Source organism: Terrapene carolina, unplaced genomic scaffold (genome assembly GCF_002925995.2).
Source record: "Terrapene carolina triunguis isolate 2854851 unplaced genomic scaffold, T_m_triunguis-2.0 Scaffold85, whole genome shotgun sequence".
NCBI classification, from domain to species: Eukaryota; Metazoa; Chordata; order Testudines; family Emydidae; genus Terrapene; species Terrapene triunguis.
In genome coordinates, this window is record NW_020664436.1 from 63857035 (window position 1) to 63878149 (window position 21115).

General features: G+C 43.8%; 3 protein-coding genes across 6 annotated transcripts in view; 2 read left to right on the forward strand and 1 right to left on the reverse strand.

Annotated features, from left to right (window-relative positions):
• The window catches only part of KPNA5 (karyopherin subunit alpha 5), a 32340-nt gene extending 30868 nt beyond the window's left edge, over positions 1–1472 (reverse strand). Inside the window, exon 1 of the mRNA XM_024205383.3 lies at positions 1360–1472. Coding sequence (XP_024061151.2) covers positions 1360–1363 — 4 coding nt within the window. The 5' untranslated portion in view covers positions 1364–1472. The remainder of the gene's footprint in view (positions 1–1359) is intronic.
• A 107-nt stretch (positions 1473–1579) lies between these two features.
• Positions 1580–16959, forward strand: ZUP1 (zinc finger containing ubiquitin peptidase 1). 4 transcript variants are annotated; one of them, XM_024205380.3, is made up of 11 exons: positions 1580–2135; positions 5340–5450; positions 6075–6245; positions 6761–6885; positions 8415–8583; positions 10253–10441; positions 11129–11297; positions 13680–13831; positions 14227–14447; positions 14585–14634; positions 16755–16959. In XM_024205380.3, the coding sequence occupies exons 1-10, from the start codon at positions 1838–1840 to the stop codon at positions 14627–14629; spliced, it is 1650 nt and encodes a 549-aa protein (XP_024061148.2). In that variant the 5' UTR covers positions 1580–1837; the 3' UTR covers positions 14630–14634; positions 16755–16959. The 4 variants fall into 4 exon arrangements, with proteins under 4 accessions (XP_024061148.2, XP_024061147.2, XP_024061150.2 ...); XM_024205379.3 differs by lacking the exon at positions 14585–14634 and having other exon boundaries at positions 1582–2135; XM_024205382.3 differs by lacking the exons at positions 6075–6245; positions 14585–14634 and having other exon boundaries at positions 1584–2135; positions 6764–6885.
• Positions 16960–17310: 351 nt separating this feature from the next.
• DHRS1 (dehydrogenase/reductase 1) lies at positions 17311–18981 on the forward strand. Its single transcript, XM_026649760.1, has 2 exons — positions 17311–17396; positions 17754–18981. Exons 1-2 carry the CDS (start codon positions 17311–17313, stop codon positions 18940–18942), a joined length of 1275 nt encoding a protein of 424 aa, XP_026505545.1. The 3' UTR covers positions 18943–18981.
• The last annotated feature ends 2134 nt before the right edge of the window (positions 18982–21115 follow it).

Here is a 21115-nt window from a genome sequence, read left to right on the forward strand (position 1 = left end):
TCTCTTAGCAGCAACCACTCTGCCAAGTTGAAAGGGATTGATATTTGTTATTGAAATAATCAAACACTGAACACACGCAAGGTGGTCTGCTAAGTAAGGTAGTACCTTTTTCACACAATTAAAAAATTCATCTGAAAAGTGACTAACCACCCAAAGGTGATGCTCAAGGCACCACGATAAGCGCTCATATGTGGAATTCTTTCCCACCAACAATAAAGCCGAAGTTTCTCAAGAAGAACTGTACAAACCTCTTTGCCCAGGCTTTTGCTAATTAATGTATTCAGGCCACTATCAAGTTTCCATTTTTCTGCTGAATGCTGTTCATTTTGTAACCTCATCCCTCCACCCACCTGGCTGTTTTGTCTATCTGTTGCATCCTGACACCTAGATAATAAACTCTCTGAGACAGAGACACTAAGTGGGTGAGGCAACATCTTTTATTAGACAAACTTCTGTGGGTGAAAGAGACAAGCTTTCTAGCTACACAAAGCTCTTCTTCAGCTCAGTGCAGCTTGAAAGCTTCTATCTTTCAACAACAGAAGTTGGTCCAATAAAAGATATTACCTCACCCACCTTGACTCTCCAATATCCCGGAGCCAACGCAGCTATAACAACACTGCATATACCTTTGAGATAGACACTATCATCTTTGCTATTTTGCTGTACAGGTCCTGGCACAATGACAGCCAGAACGGGGTTCCTAGGCGTACTGTTATACCCTGATCTCCCCATCTCAGTCCTGTAAATTTGTGGTGTGACATGGGTTTGGCTCGAGATGTATTTTCTAATCCAGCTTCTAATCCAAACCATATGAAGTCCACCCAAACTCTCTGGTGAGGGCAAGTGCCTCTAGAAAGCAGACAGCAAAGAGGCCATGTAACTGAAATAAAAAGGGGCAGGGATGTTACATTCCAAACATTCCGGAACTGACGCCCCATCTCTGACCTGGGATGAGGAACCACCCGAACGCAGGCGGGGGTGGGGGGAAGAGACCACGCTCCGGGTCAGGGCCGGTTCTCAGGTGCCGGCCACAAGAAACAAGCAACTACGACCAATGCGGGGTTGCACCCGCTGCCCAGCCCCCTCCCCGGCCCGGTCCGCCAGCTCCGCGGGGAGTCTCACGGGTCGCCCTCCTGTCACCTGCCCGGAGACCCAACTGCTGGGGACGCCGGCTCTCGCTCCGCTGAGCACCCTCGACGGGCAAGGAAGGGCGAGAGTCCCGAGCGAGCGTGACGCTGCCGCTCCCAGCGCCGGGGCGCTACGCGGGAGACGATGGGAAGGTGACAGGCGCCACCGAGCTCCGCTACTGGCACCCGGAGCCGCGGGCGGAAGCACCCCGCTCCCCCATTGCCCTCTCACCCATCTATGCGGCGGCGGCGGCTCCCGCTGCCTCAGAAGGGTCCGCTCCGCTTCGCCGGAGGGCAGAGCAGCGCCCGTATTGGTTCGCAATTCAAAATGGCGGCCTCAGCCCCGCCGCCGAGTCCCTCCTTCCCAGCAGGCCTTGCGCGCCGAGATTGAGCGAGGTTGAGTCAGTGACAAGCCGGCGGCGCCTCAAAACACTACAAGTCCCATCATGCACCGAGGGGCGGGCCTTGGTAGCAGGCGGGAGGGAAAAAACAATTGACCCTTCCAAACCGGAAGTTCTCGGGTCCAGGGATAGGGCGATGGCGCTAGTGATGTCATGACGTCAGGCGGCTGAGCGACTCCTACCGCGCATGCGCTGCGCTTAACTTGAAGTTGAAGCAGAAACGAAACCTACGGGTGAAGAGGGGAAGCGGTGATTAACGGCGGCCGGCCCGGCCCGAGTTGCTGATCCGGTCCCTGGCCTGCCCGCGCCATGCTGCTGTGCGAGCTTTGCGGCCAGGCGCTGCGCACGGAGCCGGAGATGAGGCGCCACCTGCTGCGCGCGCACCTGGAGCGCGAGCCCCGCTGCCCGCTCTGCTCGTTCTCCGCGCCCGGCTACGACGAGCTGCGCGCTCACGTGGACAGCGCGCACCCCGAGCCGAGGCCGGGCCCCGCCCCCGCGGGCGGCCGGCCCCAGTGCCCCTTCTGCGGGGAGACCGGCGCCTCGGGCCGGCAGGTGGAGGCGCACGTGAGGTCCCGGCACGGCCACCTCCTGGACCCGCCGGCCCCGGGTGAGTGCGGGTCCCCGTTCTGCCGTGTCTCCTCTCAGGCAGCCTCTGGGGCTCTGTGTCCCGGGTAGATCCGCACGCCCCAGCACGGGTATGAACAGCCAGTGAGGCAGCGAGAACCATACACCCGAGCCCTCCTGTACACACGGCTCGCTACGCGCCCGAGCTGTGCAGAGTAGTGTCCCGCTGCCAGAGCCTTTCCCTGCGGCTTGCGGCAAGTGCGGAAGTTGCCTGCCTTTTCGTGCCGGGTGTAGCTACGTGTAGCCTACACTCCGCCCCAAGTGTGGACAAGCTCTTAGCAATTAGTCAGTTCACGCAAGACAGGCTCCCCTTCCCAGTGCTCCTGCGTCTGCTTAACGATGGCTGAAGGCACCGTGGTGCCTAAAGTTAAGCATGGGCATGACTGTTTGAGGGCCATGGGTGACGTGTATGTATCCGAATACTAAGTACAACACTTATTGGGGTCATGGTATTGCTTAGCCGTGCAAAAATGTGGTACACATAATAGTGGCAACAAAGGATAAGGATTTTTGTGTGACAGATTAAATTACCTTTCTATTTGATGTATAAACTAATAACAAAACAAAAAAACAGAAGTTGACAGAGTAAAGTGACATATTTGACCGGAAACTATCAAGCTATTCATGCACACTTAATGCTTGAGACCAAAAAGGCATTCAGCTTGAGGAAGAGGGCTGGGAAAGCCATAGGAGCTGAATTGGATGCAGTGTCCCGCATGAGCCTGGGAGAGAGGAGGGACAAAGGTGGAGAAGACAGTGAGCATCCAGAAATCCTAGTCTTAATTTTAGTGTAGTCAAAATGCTATGCCGTAGTTAAAAGTTGAGATGGAGTTCTATTCTGAACACCAATATTCAGTTTCTTGTACCTTCAAATATGTTTAGTCCTGGCATCTCAGCCAGGAAATGATTCTTTTAAGAGTGTTTGGAGTGACTACAATACATTGTCTTCAGTTTTAGAAAGCTGACCTAAGGAACAGTGATACGTTTATATGTTATAAAACAGGGGTAGGCAACCTATGGCATGCGTGCCAAAGGCGGCACATGGGCTGATTTTCAGTGGCACTCACAGTGCCCGGGTCCTGGCCACCGGTCTGGGGGGCTCTGCATTTTAATTTAATTTTAAATGAAGCTTCTTAAACATTTTAAAAACCTTATTTTCTTTACATACAACAATATTTAGTTCTATATTATAGACTTGTAGAAAGAGATCTTCTAAAAACGTTAAAATGTATTACTGGCACACGAAACCTTAAATTAGAGTGAATAAATGAAGACTTGGCACACCACTTCTGAAAGGTTGCCGACCCCTGTTATAAAGTCACATTTTACATATATTCCAATGTCCAGTCAATAGCTCCAACTGTGTATATCTCAAACTGACGTTTGAGAGTACGGTGAGCAGTGGGAGCTGTAAGCATTTCAAGGTCTTATGTAGTCTGTTCTTTCATGGCTGCAGGATTTGCCATATAATCCATCTCTTGATGCAGATATGAGCTTTAGAATCCAGCTTTCATTTTTGTCTTTTTTTAAAGTTATTTTTAGCCCTTATAGAAGCAAAGGTTGCCTTGAAAAATGAACCAAGTGTAAATCACTGCTCTGTTGACTTCCTAAATGTTCAGGTAGCCAAAATGATACTTCTGAGAGGCATGAACTGTCCCATCTATCTTATCTGTCTTGCATCTGAAGAAGTGAGGTTCTTACCCACGAAAGCTTATGCTCCCAATACTTCTGTTAGTCTTAAAGGTGCCACAGGACCCTCTGTTGCATCTATCTTAGTGTATTTCTCACACTTGAAGATGACTATTTAAATTTCAACATTAACTATTACATTGTAGATCATTCCAGCAGAAACATTCATCTAATGTGCGTATCTCACAGTTCTGAACTGTATTCCATGCTTCCACAACAGCCCCTTCTAAACTGTCTAAACCTGCAGCTTCACTCCTGACAAATTCTACAGTACAGTTGTGTACCGTTACTACAAAAATTTGTGGCAGGAAAAAAAACCAAAAACATAATGACAGCATTAAATGCTAGAATTTAATAAAAATAAGATGGGGGAGGTGCTACTATGCTTATTGTGTATAAGATAACTACATCTTCCATTAATTTTACTTACACACGCACACACACACACACACACACACACACGCTCTCTCTCTTGCAGAATTCTAAAGTGCTGCATACTTTTGTTGCTGAATGTAGGTCCATGGAGCATAAGAGGCCTTGTCTCTAATAGTTACGATTTTTTACTCATGGTGAGCATAACTCATTGCCATTTTCCTGCAACAACAATGCTCCATTTATTAATTCTCATATACATTGAGTATGTCCCAAGAAAGGGAATTGAGAAAGGAAAGTGAATTTTTGTAACTCTGTAAAACTATTTTTGGTTTTAACAACACATTAAAATAAAAAACGTGATTAAAAGTTCTAAGAAAAAGTCTTTGTTAAAGATTCATCACAGTATCCTGTCTATGTAAATGGAATAAGCAATTCCCCATTCCAGTCTTCTGGTCCTCCAAGGAAACCTTTAGCAAAAACAGTAGGCAAACATAATATATTTTATATTTCTAAGTTAAAAAAAAAAAATAGGCAGGAAAAATCTCTTTTGGGTGGCGGTAGGGAAAACTTCCCACCTCTTTTATACATCATAAAGCAGAAAAATTACTAGCTGATTTGTTTTTCCTTTGCATGTTGGTTTCACAACTGTAGGGCTGGACACATGTTCTTTTGGAAACATGGGTTTCTCCCTTGACAGCAGACATTTCTTTCTTTTGCTTTTGAATGGATGTTTCAAGCTAAACATCATCTCTCTGAAAGGAAGAATTGGTAACAAATTCTGATCATTAAGTTAAATGGGGCAGGATATTATGCTTGATGAACAGTTATTTGATAGAAAAAAAGAGAATCCCTCCACCAACAGACTTGTCATAGCTTAAGTGGGAAGAGTTTAATTTTCTTAACATACAAACTATATATAAATCCATTTTAAGAGTATAATTACTCTGTACAGTTCATTGGGTTATCCAGTAGGAAATTCTTTTGTTGTCAATACAAAATTAATCACTGTTGTCAGCTTGAACATCCCTCTCAGAATATATACTGTCAACTGTTTTTTTCTCATATGAAATACCAAATAATAGCATTGTTCATCACATTTAAATCAGTTCTTCTTTAAATACAGGAAATGATCAACAGCTATATGAATGTCCAATGTGTGATCTTGTCTGTGCAAACGGTCAGATTCTCCAGGAACATGTTGACTTGCACTTAGAAGAACACCGCTTTTCAGAAGGTACATGAAAAGATCAAAACTTGGTATTGATCAAAAGTATTTTAAATTAGTTGTACTTCATTTATATTTATTTATGGGTACCAAAGCAAATCAAGAAAAAGATAGTTTGAACTTCTCAAGCATTTGTCTAGGTTTGTCCAAGAAAAATTATTACTTTATTAGGCAGATGCCACTATCAACTCTGAACTTAAGGTTACACTAAACTTTAGTCAATAAGTGAGAGGTAAAACCCTGTAATTCCCTTTTACAGGTCACTTTCACAAACTACACTTACCGCAAACCATCACAATTTATTTTTTTATGGAACCACTGAGCAGATGTAGTGTACATATTAGGCAAAATTAAAACATTTATAATGAGACACTTTAAAAAAACTAGCCCTGCTTACCTTATGTTTTTTCCAACTCCATAAAACATATCCATACACACACATGCTCTAAATTTCACATATGTAGGTTTCCTATGGTAAAGTCACAGTTCTTTTTTGCCAAGAGTAGGTGCTGGTGCTGGTTGACCAGTTACTTCTGTCCTCTTATATGGGCCTCTCTAGTTCCCTAGCTCTGTACCCTTCTAACAGATTCCCATTCAGTCCCTGACACCAGGTTTCTTGTTTCTCACTTTCAGTCCAGGCCACCCAACCTGTCATGGATCTGATAAAGTTTGTCTGCGGGAGTCCTGGTCTTTTGGAACTAGTAAGGTCCAACAGATTGGGGCTCCTCTCTAGCAAACCAAAGGAGAATTTTTTCAGACACAGAAGATGCCTCCTTGATAGCATTTACGAGTGCTGCTTGTCAGGTAACAGTTCCCATAATCTTCCATAGCATCAGATCACACCTACACCAATTCTGTTTAAAGTTTTTTGTTAATAACTTAGTAAAATAGGGGAATTCCTTCCCAAAAAGAGTTATCCTACAGTTAAGTTCACTCAAATGTATTTCCTGTCAATGTAATCACTAAAAAACAAGGAAATACTAGTTAACTTCCAGACAAATTCAGTTCACATGCTTTATCATCCAGACATAACCCAAATCCACAGATGCCTTAGCTTCACAAGAGTCCCTTACAGTTCAATATACACCTGTCCAGGGCATACCCATCCACTTCCTCAAAATTGAACTCTACACACATCCTAATGTCTGCTTTAATTCTTTTGTTGTCAGTATACAGAAAGCAAACATTTTAACCTCGGCATTCACCATTTCATCTTCTACCCAGCTATGTGTATGCAAACACATTGCTATAGGTAAATATATATTTTTATGTCAACCTATTGAAACGTGCATGCATCTTCTTTTCTTTTAAAATACTAGTAGATATAAATGTAGGTGGAAGTTTAAGTGATTTGGAACTGGCTCAGCAGCTCCAGAATGAAGAAGACAGACAGCAAGGATTAGAAGAAGCAAGACGAGAAAGAGAAGAATTCCAAAAACTGCAGGTACTGTAAAATTTTTTCCATGACATCCAAACGGTACCACTGAAAAATTTTGCAACCACAAACTAAAAACAAGTATCTTGGAGTTGTGTTTGTGCATTCTCACTTTAGCATCTCACATAACTATTTGTATCTTTCTGTTGTATCTTGCTATTTTTCACATTTTTTGCCTGGTAATTTCCTATGACACAATTTGCTAGCAATTTAGTAATAACAAACTGAACAGCTATAATAGAAACTTACATTATTTTTATTTTGATAACTTCATATTATAATTCAGATTAATTTGAGTAAGGTGAGACTCGGAGCCTTTCTCCATGAGTGATAAAATAGTCTTGCTTTTCACAGTTATGTATCTCTGTGATAAATATTGTGCAGGCAGAGCTGAACCTGAAATGATTAAATTTGGTAGTATCCCAGATGTGATGTACTATAGGTGCAGTGCATTTTGTACCATATGAAGAGAAAGTCATGCTTTTCTTATCTATAGTGTAAGAATAAATTCTAATACGTGGCTAGTGATATAATAAAAAGCAGTCAAGCTCTGGCTTGGAGTAGGCTGAACATAGCTACCGTGAATCTAACTCAGGAAATTCTAGTCAACCAGCTCTATCAGCAGGTCATACTTCATTGCTTCAGTCACTACCACATCACCGTAAACAAATTTTTGACCAATGAAATTTGAGTATATAAAAAGAAAAAGCTCAACTGCTTTGATTGGCTGAGTGACCTTTGTCAGAATCTCACTACAAAATAATAAGCTGGGGGAAATGCTTCTATTAGGAAGTCTCTAGTTTGAGTGTCATGTTGAAATTCAGAGCTGCCTTTGTGGGAAGGTAATGTGGTCTTGGAGAAATGGGCAGTTTGGGAGTCAGGAGGTACTGGGTTCTAAATATGGCTTTGCCACTGACTTGATGTGTGGCCTTTGGGCAGGTCATTTCACTTTTGTCTCATTTTCCCCAACTGTGAAATGTGAATCATCTCCCAAGGATATTTTGAAAATTAATTAGTTAAATATCTATACAGTGCTTTGATTATGCAAAGCACTAGATACATGTTAAGTATTATTATTTAATTTTATTTATTTGCATTAAGTAGCTATGTCATGTCTGTGTATAGTAGCTGTCACATAATAAAGTATGAATGTAAAATTAATTCCTTTGAGAATGGGAGTTTGAGAGGTCCAAATTCAGTAAAAGCTCATGGTAGGCTTTATTAATCTAAATAAGCATAAAAATTTCAGTAATAATATTCATGTGTTGCAATTTATTTTTGTATGCTAGAGTCCAATAATAATCAAACACTTTCCTCAGAAAGGTGCTTTCCGGCAGACTGATGTTATCAGTTCAAGCTTGACATAGCTGCAGCAGAGCACAAAATGCCACATGGCAGAATTAGTTCCATGTTAAGAGCATTTCCAAATCATTGTTTATTTGTTCAGAACAATACCTGTTAATTTCATTCTTTTTTATTCACAATGATAATCAGCAGGAAGAAACACATTAAAATTATTCATATTTTGTGCTCAACAGAGACAATATGGATTGGATAGTTCTGGAGGCTACAAGCAGCAGTCACTAAAGAACATGGAAAGGGAAGTAGCTAGGGGAAGGATGCAGCCTTCTGAATATCATAAGAGAAAAGCTGACATGATGGAATCTTTGGCTTTTGGTGTAGATGATGGGAAAACAAAAACCTCAGGTCAGTATTTAACCTGTGTTGCTGGAGGAGCATGGATCCTTTCATCTTTTCGGCTCAGATTGATAGAGATCAAAAGTTGTCATTGCTATGACTGCTGCTGTTCTTGTTATTACTTACGTAGTTGGTCTTCTCATTCTGTCTAGTTACTACTATGTAGCTCACCTCAGTTTCTGTACCATGTATTTAATTAGACCGGTGGTTCTCAACCCATTTACCATCATGGGCCGCATCTAATACTACCTACACGGCCCTGAAGATGTCACATGGGTCGCAGCTCTGTGCTGATTGGGCCACAGGTTGAGAACCTGAGCTAGATAGAGAGGGGTTCCGTCTCAATTCAGGGCTGTTGGATATCCCTAGCTACTTGTACTATCTTTTAATTAGGTAGAGCCCAGCATATGCCTGACTTATTGTTTAGTCCCATCTTTCTGCGATCGATGGCCCTAAAAATTTGGAGTCTAGCTGTCTGGTCTGTCCATTTGGCCCTCTGCCTGCTTGTCTGGATAACACATGATCTAATAGGGTTTCCCCCACATTTTCAGGTCTTTGTTTCTTCAGATTCAAAGATTCTTCAGAGGTAGATGTTTACTTAGTATCTAATTCAGATAGCATTTAATATGCTAAAGTTTAGATCCCAAGCTACTTCCAGTATGTTAAGTGTACTAAAAATTACCAGTGCCTTTTAAAAAGGCATTGAAAATCCTTTCATTTTATTTGCCTGCCAAAACCAGAGTTCAAGGTTTTGTTACCTTAGCTATAGTTGGCAACTAGTGCTTACAGAAACTTCAATTCAGGCCTTTGATAGTTAAAATTTAGCTTTTAATTCCACCTGCATTAATTGGAATTAACAAATTGGTCTTAAAGACTTGAGATCTTAAAGGTGAACTGCAATGCTTTTTAAACTTTAAGTGGTAATGTTTATGGCAGAACAACAAATGAGGCAGTATATGGCCTTTGGGCACTTAAATGCACCGGTGAATGCAAAGCTACTTCCAAGAATTTCCTTGCTGCATAACAATAATAGACTTGACACGCCACAATGAGTGGCTTTTCTAATTTTTGAAAGTTTGAGTTCTATGCCACTGTTTTCTTGGACATTACTTTGGGGGATGTTGCTTGGTGAGTAATTATTCAAGGACTGCCTTAAAAAGTGAGGGTCTGGAAGAAGTGTGAGAGGATTACCGATAGTATCCATAATGATGTTCATGGTTGAAAAGGGATAACATGATGGGAGTAGAGTGTTAGCATTGTCTGTTGGAATTACTTGTCATACAATTAGTAGTAATTAGTCACATCCCTTGTATCACTTCTGTAGTTCACAATTGACCAATTATACATATGCTGTTATATTTTCATGCAGTATATTGATCTTAGAAAAGGCACTTGATGTGGCTGCAACAGAAAAGCTCAGCCAGATTTTTAAAATATATGAGAAATATGTTGATTCATCAAGTTATGGTACGTGGGAGAGAAATGAAATGGCCAGATTGTCTAATGTCTGTACATGACCTAAGTTCACAATTTAACTGACTGCTATATGCTTATTCATCAGTTCTGACCTGTGTTGTCTTTTTGATTTCTCAACCTGTTCCTAGATAAAGAGAACCTGCCCCTACAGAATATTAACTCGTGCATTGTGTAGGCTTAATATTTATATTCTATCTTTTAGGAGTCATTGAAGCACTGTCCGGGTACTATCAAAATGAAATCAAAGATGTAAGGCGTGTATGGCTTTCTACAGGAGTGGATCACTTCCACTCATCTTTGGGAGACAAAGGTTGGGGTTGTGGCTACAGGAACTTTCAAATGCTGCTTTCTTCATTATTGAGGAATGGCATGTATAATGACTGTTTGAGAGGTATGTACAGTGAGTTACCATTTTGAATGTTAACTTCTGCATACAACATTCTGATTAATTAGAAATCAAGGAGTGTAAACTTTGTGATACTTAATAGGTTAGTGATATCTATGAAATAGTTTCTTTATCGTTAGCAGGTATTCTACAAATTTTCAGGAACAAATTTGAGACAAGAAGACTGAATACTGAAGGAGACACAACTGAAATTAATATTTTAGAGTAAAGAGCTAGAAATAGAAATGTATTTTTGTAACACATTAAGGCTTTTTGATTATCTGTCATTCCTGTTTTTATAAATGAAACACTGATTAAGACTATGGCCTGGTCTACACTGGGGGGGGATCGATCTAAGTTACGCAACTTCAGCTACGTGAATAATGTAGCTGAAGTCAACGTACTTAGATCTACTTACCGCGGTGTCTTCACTACGGTGAGTTGACTGCTGCCGCTCACCCGTTGACTCTGCCTGCGCCTCTCGCGGAGCTGGAGTACAGGAGTTGATGGGAGCGCGCTCGGGGATCAATTTATCGTGTCTAGACTAGACACGATAAATCAATCCCCGTTGGATCGATCGCTTCCCGCTGATCCAGCCGGTAGTGAAGACATACCCTTAGTTGCACTTTTAGCAATAAGAGACTGCTTCAGTTTATGGTATCAGCAACATAAATGTTGCTTTTTTTATTTCAGATATTACTTTAATTCCTTGTATTCCAAAAATTCAGTCCATGATTGAAGATGCTTGGAAAGAAGGTTTTGATCCTCGAGGAGCATCTCACTTCAGCAATAGATTACATGGTACCAAGGCATGGATAGGAGCATGTGAAATTTATTCTCTGTTAACCAGTCTCAGGTTAAAGTACGTGAAAATTTTCAATAATCTCTTAAGAATAAGGGATGTTTTCGGTTCCAAACTAAACATATTGAGCAGTAACACATGATAGTACACTATGTTGTTTGTCTAATTTTATAATTATAGAGCTAATAATTGACCACACTTATGTCTCTTCTCTTCACATCAACTTTGAAGGTGGTGGAGGTGCCAAAATTCTTAGCCTACACGTATGCTGTGTTTTGTATATCTGCACACTCAAACCAATTTAGGCCATGGGTTTCTTATTTTAAATTCCTTTCCATGAGAGTGAGAACCAGGCACACTGCTTTTGGAGCTGTATAACTTATGCAACTTCATTGGCTTTAAACTTGACTGATCTTTAAACGCACATAAGACTGAAGCTTGGTCTAGACCATGGGTAGGCAACCTATGGCAAGCGAGCTGATTTTCAGTGGCATTCACACTACCTGGGTCCTGGCCACCGGTCCGGGGGGCTCTGCATTTTAATTTAATTTTGAATCATAGAATATCAGGGTTGGAAGGGACCTCAGGAGGTCATCTAGTCCAACCCCCTGCTCAAAGCAGAACCAATGAAGAAATGAAGCTTCTTAAACATTTTAAAAACCTTATTTACTTTACATACAACAATAGTTTAGTTATATATTATAGACTTATAGAAAGAGACCTTCTAAAAACGTTAAAATGTATTACTGGCATGTGAAACCTTAAATTAGAGTGAATAAATGAAGATTCAGCACACCACTTCTGAAAGGTTGCTGGCCCCTGCTGTAGACACTTATCAGAGGGATAGCCGTGTTAGTCTGGATCTGTAAAAAGCGACAGAGTCCTGTGGCACCTTATAGACTAACAGACGTATTGGAGCATAAACTTTCATGGGTGAATACCCACTTCGTCAGACACTGTGTTCCTTACAGTGGCTGTTGGGGCTCACAGCTGTAGCCCCATGGCTGGTAAGCACCATGCTGTGAAATTGAGCCCAGTGGAGGGCTTACAGTTTGTCAATTTCACAGCTACAGCTGTGAGCCAGGCTGCCCTGCACTGAGAGCCCAAGCTCCCTGTGGAGATCCTGGGTGGAAACCAAGCTGTCCAGGCTGAGAGCCCTGTGGAGCAGAGACAATAACCGCATGAAATTGGCAAGAATGTCAATCTTACGGCTGTGAAATTGAGCCCAGTACTAAGCTCACAGCTGGGGCTGTCACCCTGAGGTGCATGGGGGCTCCAGGTGTGAGCCCCTTGCGGCTGTCAGTGCCCCTCACTTGGCTATCAGTGCCCCAATTCAGTTGTTACAAGTACTCCTGGTGAGGATGTGCTTCATCAGCAAAAGGAGGGTAGTATGGACACCAACAGCCAATTGAATTACTTTGGTGGCTGTACGGTGACCTAAGTTAAGTTGACCTAATTTTGTAGTGTAGACAAGCCCTTAGTTAAAGCACCACACAATTTGTGAATCTGCATAGAACTGCAGGCAGTTATTCGGCTTAAAACTTAGGGCATGTCTTCACTATGGCACTAAATCGGCACCACTGTCAAAGCAGCAGCGTCGATTTAGCAGTCTGGTGAAGACACAAGTCTATGGGAGAGCACTCTCCCATCAATGCAATTAATCCACCTCAATTAGAGATGGAAGCTATGTCGACGGGAGAGCTTCTTCCGCCAACATAACGTGGTGTAGACACCGCATTAAGTCTATGTGAGTTACATGGCTCAAGGGTGTGGGGTTTTTTTATACCCCCGAGCAACATAACTTACATTCACTTAAGTGGCAGGGTAGACAAGGCCTTAGTAAAATTCCATACCGCCTATGCATAAAACTCACTTTAATTAAAGCTTCACATTCATTAAAACTTTCACAGCCACTCTTCCTAATTGAGATCTAGTCTTATGAAAAAAGTTTTAAGTGCAGCTATTGATTTGCGTGTGTTTCAATTTACTACTCAAACTTAAAATATGATGTTGTCCTGCCACTTTGGATAACTCAAGGTGAAGGTGACAGTATTTTCATAAACTCCCCAAATTATCTTTGAGCTGAGACTAAGAATGGAACATTTGTAACCAAAGGGATAGTGTTTTGTTTTGTTTTTTCCAGTTTTGGACAATAGAAATCACATTGCTTCTTAAGTATAGCTTTTGCTCTAGTTTTAAAAAAAATTTAAGCATAATATGAAGGTATCTGGCTGAACTGTCATCAGACCATTCCAGACCAGCAGGGTCTGTGGTCTGTTTCTGGTTCCACACAATTATGAAACTACTGCTAGTGCTATTTTTGTAAAGGCAGTGATAAGTGTATCTAACATTTCAGAATAAAGACTAGGCACTACAAACCATTCAAACAAAAAACCTGGACTTACTATAATACTCTGAGTTTTCATCTTAAATCTCCTGTAGGTGTCAAATCATTGACTTTCACAAGCCAACTGGCCCCTTGGGTACACACCCTCGTTTATTTGAATGGGTTTTGAGCTACTATTCTTCAAACAGAGAAGGTGGTACAAAGGTTGTGTGTACCCCCAAACCACCTATCTACATGCAGCACCAAGGTCAGCATAATCTGTACTAGTTTCTTGATCTCTTGTATAGAATTTTATTATATTTGTATAACATGGTATTATTTCAAATGACATTTCATATTCTCTGCCTCCTTCATCCCTGTATGCAGGAAGTTTCCCAATTTATTTCCTGTTAATCTTATTTGTTCTAAGTAAAGAGAAATATATAAAATAAGATTCCCATCAGATTAAAATTGTTACAGTCGACTGAAGGCCAGATTTGGGGTTTAAACTGGTTGATATCAACTTTTCATTGGCAAATAGCTTGTTAAATAAAATGTTCTCATTCTTTACTTGGCCAAAGGACTTGTAGCAAGAAAGGGATAAAAGAAGTCCTAGTACCTGATGCAAGTTTTTTAACTGTCATTATTTTGTTTTGAAATTAGGGCATAGCCGTACTATTGTTGGCATAGAAGAGAGGAAGAATAGAACATTATGTTTACTAATATTTGACCCAGGCTGTCCATCACAAGAAATGCAGAAACTGTTAAAACAAAGCAATGATGATACCAGTCTCAAACTACTTAGGAAATTTGTGGGTAGCTTAAAAGATAAGCAGTACCAAATAGTGGCTGTAGATGGCGAGCTCTCACCAGAGGAGAAAGTTGTAAGTATTCCAGAAAAGTTTCTGTACACAGAAACATAATAGAATTAACCTTTTGTCTTAACCACTCTGGATATATACAGTTGATAATCTGGGTGTGTTGTGATCTTTTTTTCATCTTTCCCCACCCCACACTCCAGCAAAACACGCCAAAACAAAACGCCCATCTGTTTATTCTTCACTAATAAAAGTAAGATCTTTAAAACACTTTAGTACATATTCTTATACTCATGTGGTTCAAGTTCTTGTAATTCTAATTAAAGGAATATTCAAGACCAAAATATATATACTAATTCTACTATTCTTAAAAACAGTTTCCTAAATCAGTTTTGTAAAGCTTGCAGCTTTGTGTATGTACATAATACTTTACATGTATACAGCATTTTCTCCAAAAGAAATACTGAGCTCTTCTCAGAAACAAAGAATACCATACCCAATTGAAACTGCAAAGAGAATTTAATTAGATCTTATCTACACTAAGATTAAGGCTGTAGCAATAGGTTATTGTTTTATATGTAAACCAGTGGGGGATGAGACACACATCACCAGCATGTTTCACACTGGTATTGGCTGACAGCAGAGAAATATAGTCTCATGACGCCTAGGTTCACTTCCTGGTTCTGGAGGGGAGTGTACTCAGTGGTTAGACTAGACTGTTTTTCCCCTGTCTCTCCTGTCTGTCCCTTTCCCCCTCCCACTCTACTGCTGCTCTTCACCCTTTAGGTCCATTCCCCTGCCCCTCTGCATTCCAGTCAGGTTGCTTTCTCCTCCATCTTGCCCAACAGTGGCAATATTGATAGCTTAGGAGACACTGTCTCTGCTCAATTCTATTGCCAGACACAGCAGTTCTCAGAAGTGTTGGCGGAGCAATTACAGGGAAAGTTCTGTTCAATCCATGCAGCCGTGTACTGATCGTGCTTCAGCCCGAATCATAGAAGATTAGGGTTGGGAGAGACCTCAGGAGGTCATCTAGTCTAACCCCCTGCTCAAAGCAGGACCAACCCCAACTAAATCAACCCAGCCAGGGCTTTGTCAAGCCGGGCCTTAAAAACCTCTAAGGATGGAGATTCCACCACCTCCCTAGGTAACCCATTCCAGTGCTTTACCATCCTCCTAGTGAAATAGTTTTTCCTAATATCCAACCTAGACCTCCCCCACTGCAACTTGAGACCACTGCTCCTTCTGTCATTTGCCACCACTTATAACAGCCGAGCTCCATCCTCGTTGGAACCCCCCCTTCAGGTAGTTAAAGGTTGCTTTCAAATTACCCCTCACTCTTCTCTTCTGCAGACTAAATAAGCCCAGTTCCCTCAGGGTCTCCCCAATTTGTCCACATCCTTTCTGTGGGGGGGACTGGATGCAATACTCCAGATGTGGCCTGACCAGTGCTGAATAGAGGGGAATAATCACTTCCCTCAATCTGCTGGCAGTGCTCCTACTAATGCAGCCCGATATGCTGTTAGCCTTTTTGGTAACAAGGCAATATGTTGACTCATATTCAGCTTTTTGTCCACTGTAATCCCCAGGTTCTTTTCTGCAGAACTGCCGCTTAGCCAGTCGGTCCCCAGCCTGTAGCAGTGCCTGGGATTCTTCCATCCTAAGTGCAGGACTCTGCACTTGTCCTTGTTGAACCTCATCAGATTTCTTTTGGCCCAATTATCCAATTTGTCTGGGTCACTCTGGACCCTATCCCTACCTTCCAGCATATCTACCTCTCCCCCTAGCTTAGTGTCATCCACGAACTTGCTGAGGGTGCAGTCCATCCCATCATCCAGACCATTAATGATGCAGTGCTCCATGGATTTAGAATTCTAATAGGCCTCTGCTGAGCACATCCAAACAAATTTTTCAGAGGCTTATAACTTGGCCAAATTTGGGGTGAACTTTTTGGGCAATTATCCTTAACAAAAGACACATCCTTGACACCAGGTGTCCCCCTCCACATGAAGGTGCTAGAGCTTCTCAACAAAACGGTTATATGAATTTTTTAATATAGGTAAAATAACTACTTCCCTAGTCTCATTCTTTCAGCTGAAATTTAAACCGTCAGCCTAAGGTAGACACCCAGCATGGAAAAACTTCAGCGTGAATGTCTAAAGTTTGGTAAAGTTATAAGCAACTGCAAACAAGGTTTATAATGGAAAGAAATAGGTAACCTTAACTCTAGGTTAAAGTTATTTAATACTTAAAAAAAAATTATAGCTAATTTATAATACTGTTTTGAAATTACTTAATAATGCTCACAATTACATAAAGTATATGTTAAGTGATATTTTTGTTCTCTGAATGCATCTAATTTTCTTTTTTAAGGTTCGCTGCCAGGCTTCTCAAGTGTTCACAGCAGCGAGGATTCCTTAAAGAATGGCCTATTTACTACTTTTCTCTGGAACTCAGTGGATGTGAAACCTTAAATGCATTTAGATAGCTTTTCAATCATCTTATTTATAATGTGTTAATATTTTTCAGCATTTTTAATTATATCTTGCCAAAAAATAATAAATATTTATAGGCTTCATCATTGTGTACTCTGCAGGAATATAAGGTTGGGCCTTAGGTTAGCCCTGTATGATAATAAAGTGGGGAATCTGGTCAATTTACTGGAGTATGGAAGATTATAGTGACTTGCTCTGGATGGGAATAGTACTACAAGGTTGTAACTGTAATGTGTCACTGCTGTATGGCTCACCAAGGCTCTTATTTACTCTTCCACCAGTTTTTATTAGTATCTATTCTAATATACCACCCTTTCTGTATAGGAGCAACCCTATGGGGCTAGTGTATCTATAACTGCCTTAACAGTTGCAAAGTTCTTGTTCTCCTATAGCCATGATGATGTCTTAGAGGGGAGGAGTTGTACCATATCGTGATGGTCATGCACTGTACACGTGGAGCTGCTGCTTCTATTTCAGTGTTGCAGGAAAAAAAATTCAAAGGTGGAGCTCAGAAGCGCTAGTAAAATTGGAGTAAAGGATTAACTCAAAGCTGTCACTCCTTTCAAAAGACGTGTTGGATGGGTTCCAGTCCTGCCTATAGAGCCTTTCCTAATACGAGTGTTTCACGGTCCGGTGTATTCAATCGTGGTGTGACGGCGCAGCTAGTGTGGTTCTGACGGGAGGGGCAGTATTCCTGCAAAGAGCTCTGGGTGGCTGGTCTCTGACTCGAAGCCATATTGTCCCGTCCCAGTGCAGACAGTGAGGGGAAGATAGCAGAGGGGTGATCCCAGCCGTGCTCCGGCGCCAGGGGGGACGGGCCTGGCCTGGCCTGAGCCAAGCGGTGTCGCCAGCGCAGGGGCCGCTCCCCTTGAGTAAGCGGGGCGGGGCGGCGTCTAGCTGCAGGCGGGGGAGGCTCGTCCGGGCCGGAAACTTCCGGCGTGTCCCCAGCTGCATCGCGGGAGAGTAGAAGGCAGGGGCGGGATTTAACCGGGCTGCAGTGGCCGCGGCTCTCCCCGGCTTGTGGTGCAGCCTCACCGCCTCTCGGTCGACTCCGGCCAGCGCCCTCCCGCGGCGGTGGCATGTCCGGCGGCGGGCGGCTCGCGGGCCGGGTGTGCCTGGTGACCGGCGCCTCGCGGGGCCTAGGGAAGGGCATCGCGCTGCAGCTGTCAGAGGCGGGCGCCACCGTGTACATCACGGGCCGGCAGCGGGAGCCGCTGGTCCGGGCGGCGGAGGAGGTGTCGGCCCGGGGCGGGCGCTGCGTGCCCGTGGTGTGCGACTCGTCGCGGGAGGAGGAGGTGGCGGCGCTGTTCGAGCGGCTGCAGCAGGCGGATGGCGGGCGGCTGGACGTGCTGGTGACCAACGCCTTCTCCGGGGTGGATGCCATCGCCGCCCAGCTGGGGCTGCCCTTCTGGGAGAGCCCGGCTGCCTTCTGGGACCAGATCAACAATGCGGGCCTGCGGGGCCACTACCTCTGCGCCCACTACGCTGCCCGCCTCATGGTGCCGGCCGGGCGCGGCCTCATCGTCGTCATCTCCTCGCCCGGTGGCCTGCGCTACATGTTCAATGTGCCCTACGGCGTGGGCAAGGCCGCCTGCGACCGCCTGGCCGCCGACTGTGCTATCGAGCTGCGCCCCTACGGCGTGGCCTGTGTGACGCTGTGGCCCGGCCTCGTCCGCACTGAGGCAGTGCTGAAGGAGGCCGAGGGCTCAGGCCCGTGGGTTGTGCCGCTGCAGAAGATGATTGGCAATTCGGAGAGCCCAGAAGTGAGTGGCAAGTGCGTGGTTGGCCTGGCGTCCGATCCCGCCATCATGTGCCACAGCGGCAAGGTGCTGCTCACCCCAGACCTCGCCCGCCGCTACCGCTTCCGTGACGTGGATGGGAGACCTGTCTACAACTACATATCGGTGCGCAATATTCTCATGATGCTGATGCCAGGGCTGACCTGCCTCTTCCGCCTCATCCCAGAGTGCGTCAGCATACCCAAATGGGCTCTCACACTTTACTCTAGCAAATTCAGTGTCTACCCACCCCTGCAAACAGCCCCTAAATCTGGAAAAAATATTTGATAAATTAATAATAAAAAATGTGCCCGTGATGTTTTTGAATTTTCTGTTTCTTCGTTTCTTTCTGAAAATGTGTCTTGGGGTTGAAACTTTCCCCTCTGATGCCCAGCGAGTCTTCAAAAATCCTCAAAGCTGGCTTTCCCCAGAGCTTATTCCTTTTTGGTGAGGGACACTCCCTGATTTGGATATTAATTTTAAGGTGGTGTTTATAATCTCTCCCTCTGGGGATGAAGGGTTTGGCTGAGTGTTTCAGTGAGCTTTTGAAATCGTCTTCAAAGTTTTGCAATAATTCCTGCCTTCGTTTGCTCCCCATGGCCAAAGAGCAGCTATTCATGCTAGTTCCCCATAATGCAAAGACTATAGAACTTTTATTTAGTATATAACCGCTTATCCATTTCCTGGAAAAAAATTAAATTCAGATTTAATCCTTTGCTGTTTAAGAGTTTCTCATTAGAATGCTTTGGATACCCATAGATTTTGGAACAAATTTATCAACCGTAACCCACGTGGTTCCAGGACATACTGGTTTAGCAGAGGAATTCTTACAGTACATAATAAAGCTGGGATTATGTCCTGGTTTCAGTATAATTGGCTGATTGACCTTCTTACTGCCTGTAGCGGGGTGGTTACCCGCTCCTGCCCTGAGGGGTTAAAACAGCCCTGTAGGAGGGCTGTGGAAGGGCAAGATGCCTGGGCTGATTGGGAGGAAGCAGGCTCAGCTGGGGCCATGCCCCAATCAGGGTCCAGCTGGCCCTATAAAGGCATGAGCCAGGAGCTCAAGTAAACAGTCTCTCTCTCTGTGTTCAGGGAGAGAAGGGTCTGGCTTCAGGGAGCTTACCGAAGTGTCTAGAGTGGAGCAGGGCTGGGGAAAGGCCCAGGGAGCTCCGGCCTAGGAAAGCCCCAGGGTGCAGGTCTAGGGTAAGGCCAAAGGGGCACTTGGGTTGCAGGAGGCAGCCCATGGGTAGGCAGAGGCAGCAGGTCCAAACCCCTTTGCCTGTGATGAGTGGCTTATACTGTAGTCTGCCCCAGTGAACGGGGGCTAGATGGAGACTGGGCAATAGCCAAGACTGAGGTGAAGTGAGGATGGTGTGTGAGGGTTCCTCTGGGAGGGGGAGACCCAGAACTGTGGGGGTACTGTCAGGGGGCAGCACCCAGAGAAAGGGGCACAAGGGTCCTGAGAGGGACACGGGGTCAGTGGCAAGGGGGATCACCAGCCTGCAGGGGGTGCTCCAGGATGCTGGAAGAGCTAATTCCCGGAAGAGACCACCAGGAGGCGCTGCAGGGGTGAGTCCTACACTGCCCCACGGTCTCGACGTTAGGCCTTGATGCATCTTCCAGGTGTAGGCTGTTATGATAAAAGGAAATGTCATTTACAGAAATTGTAAAATTAATCAATAGAATTTCTGGGAAAAGCACTTTACTGTAAAATTTATTCTGGTGATGCTATGACCTGATGTCTGAGTTTGAGATTGCAATTTTACTCAGAAAACTGACTGAAAAAATAGTATTGGGGGAGTTTTATTTGTGTCTCAATTTTTTTATTCATATACTCAGTTTACAGATAAAGTTCTGCTTTGTTTTAATAATTGCTACCGCTGTAAACTCAGTCTGAGAATTAAGTGCTAAACTGTATTTATTAGCTTTCAACTGGAATCCAGTTTCTTCAAATCAAATTATGATCTCCCACACCCCTGTGTAATCTTCTGTTATCAGTGGGATTGCACAAATGTGACTGACTGGAACTTTGGTAACAATTCTGTTGATGATGCACATGTAATTCTTCTGTCAGGTCGAGCTGGCAACAAGAAGGGCTGGGTTCATTATCTAGGAGTTCCTCTTGACAATACAATACAAAACAGAACAGACTTCAGCTCCCACCCAGTAATCTGGGAAAATTTAACACCACACCTGGCCGTGTCTAAGAAGCATTACTTCCCTACTCCCAAACACGGAGGCTTTATCTACACTATAAAATTAGGTCAACTTCATTTAGGTTGACCTACAGCCACCGGAGCAATTAAATGAGCTGTCATTATTCACACTAGCCTCCATGGGCAGCGCGTGACTCCTCCATTTGGGGAGGCTGTGCATGCCCGGACCGTGGCCCTGCCTCAAGGCCCACCCCCGCTCAGTCTCTCTCCCCTCTCCCCCCCCGAAGTCCTGCCCTGGCTCCACC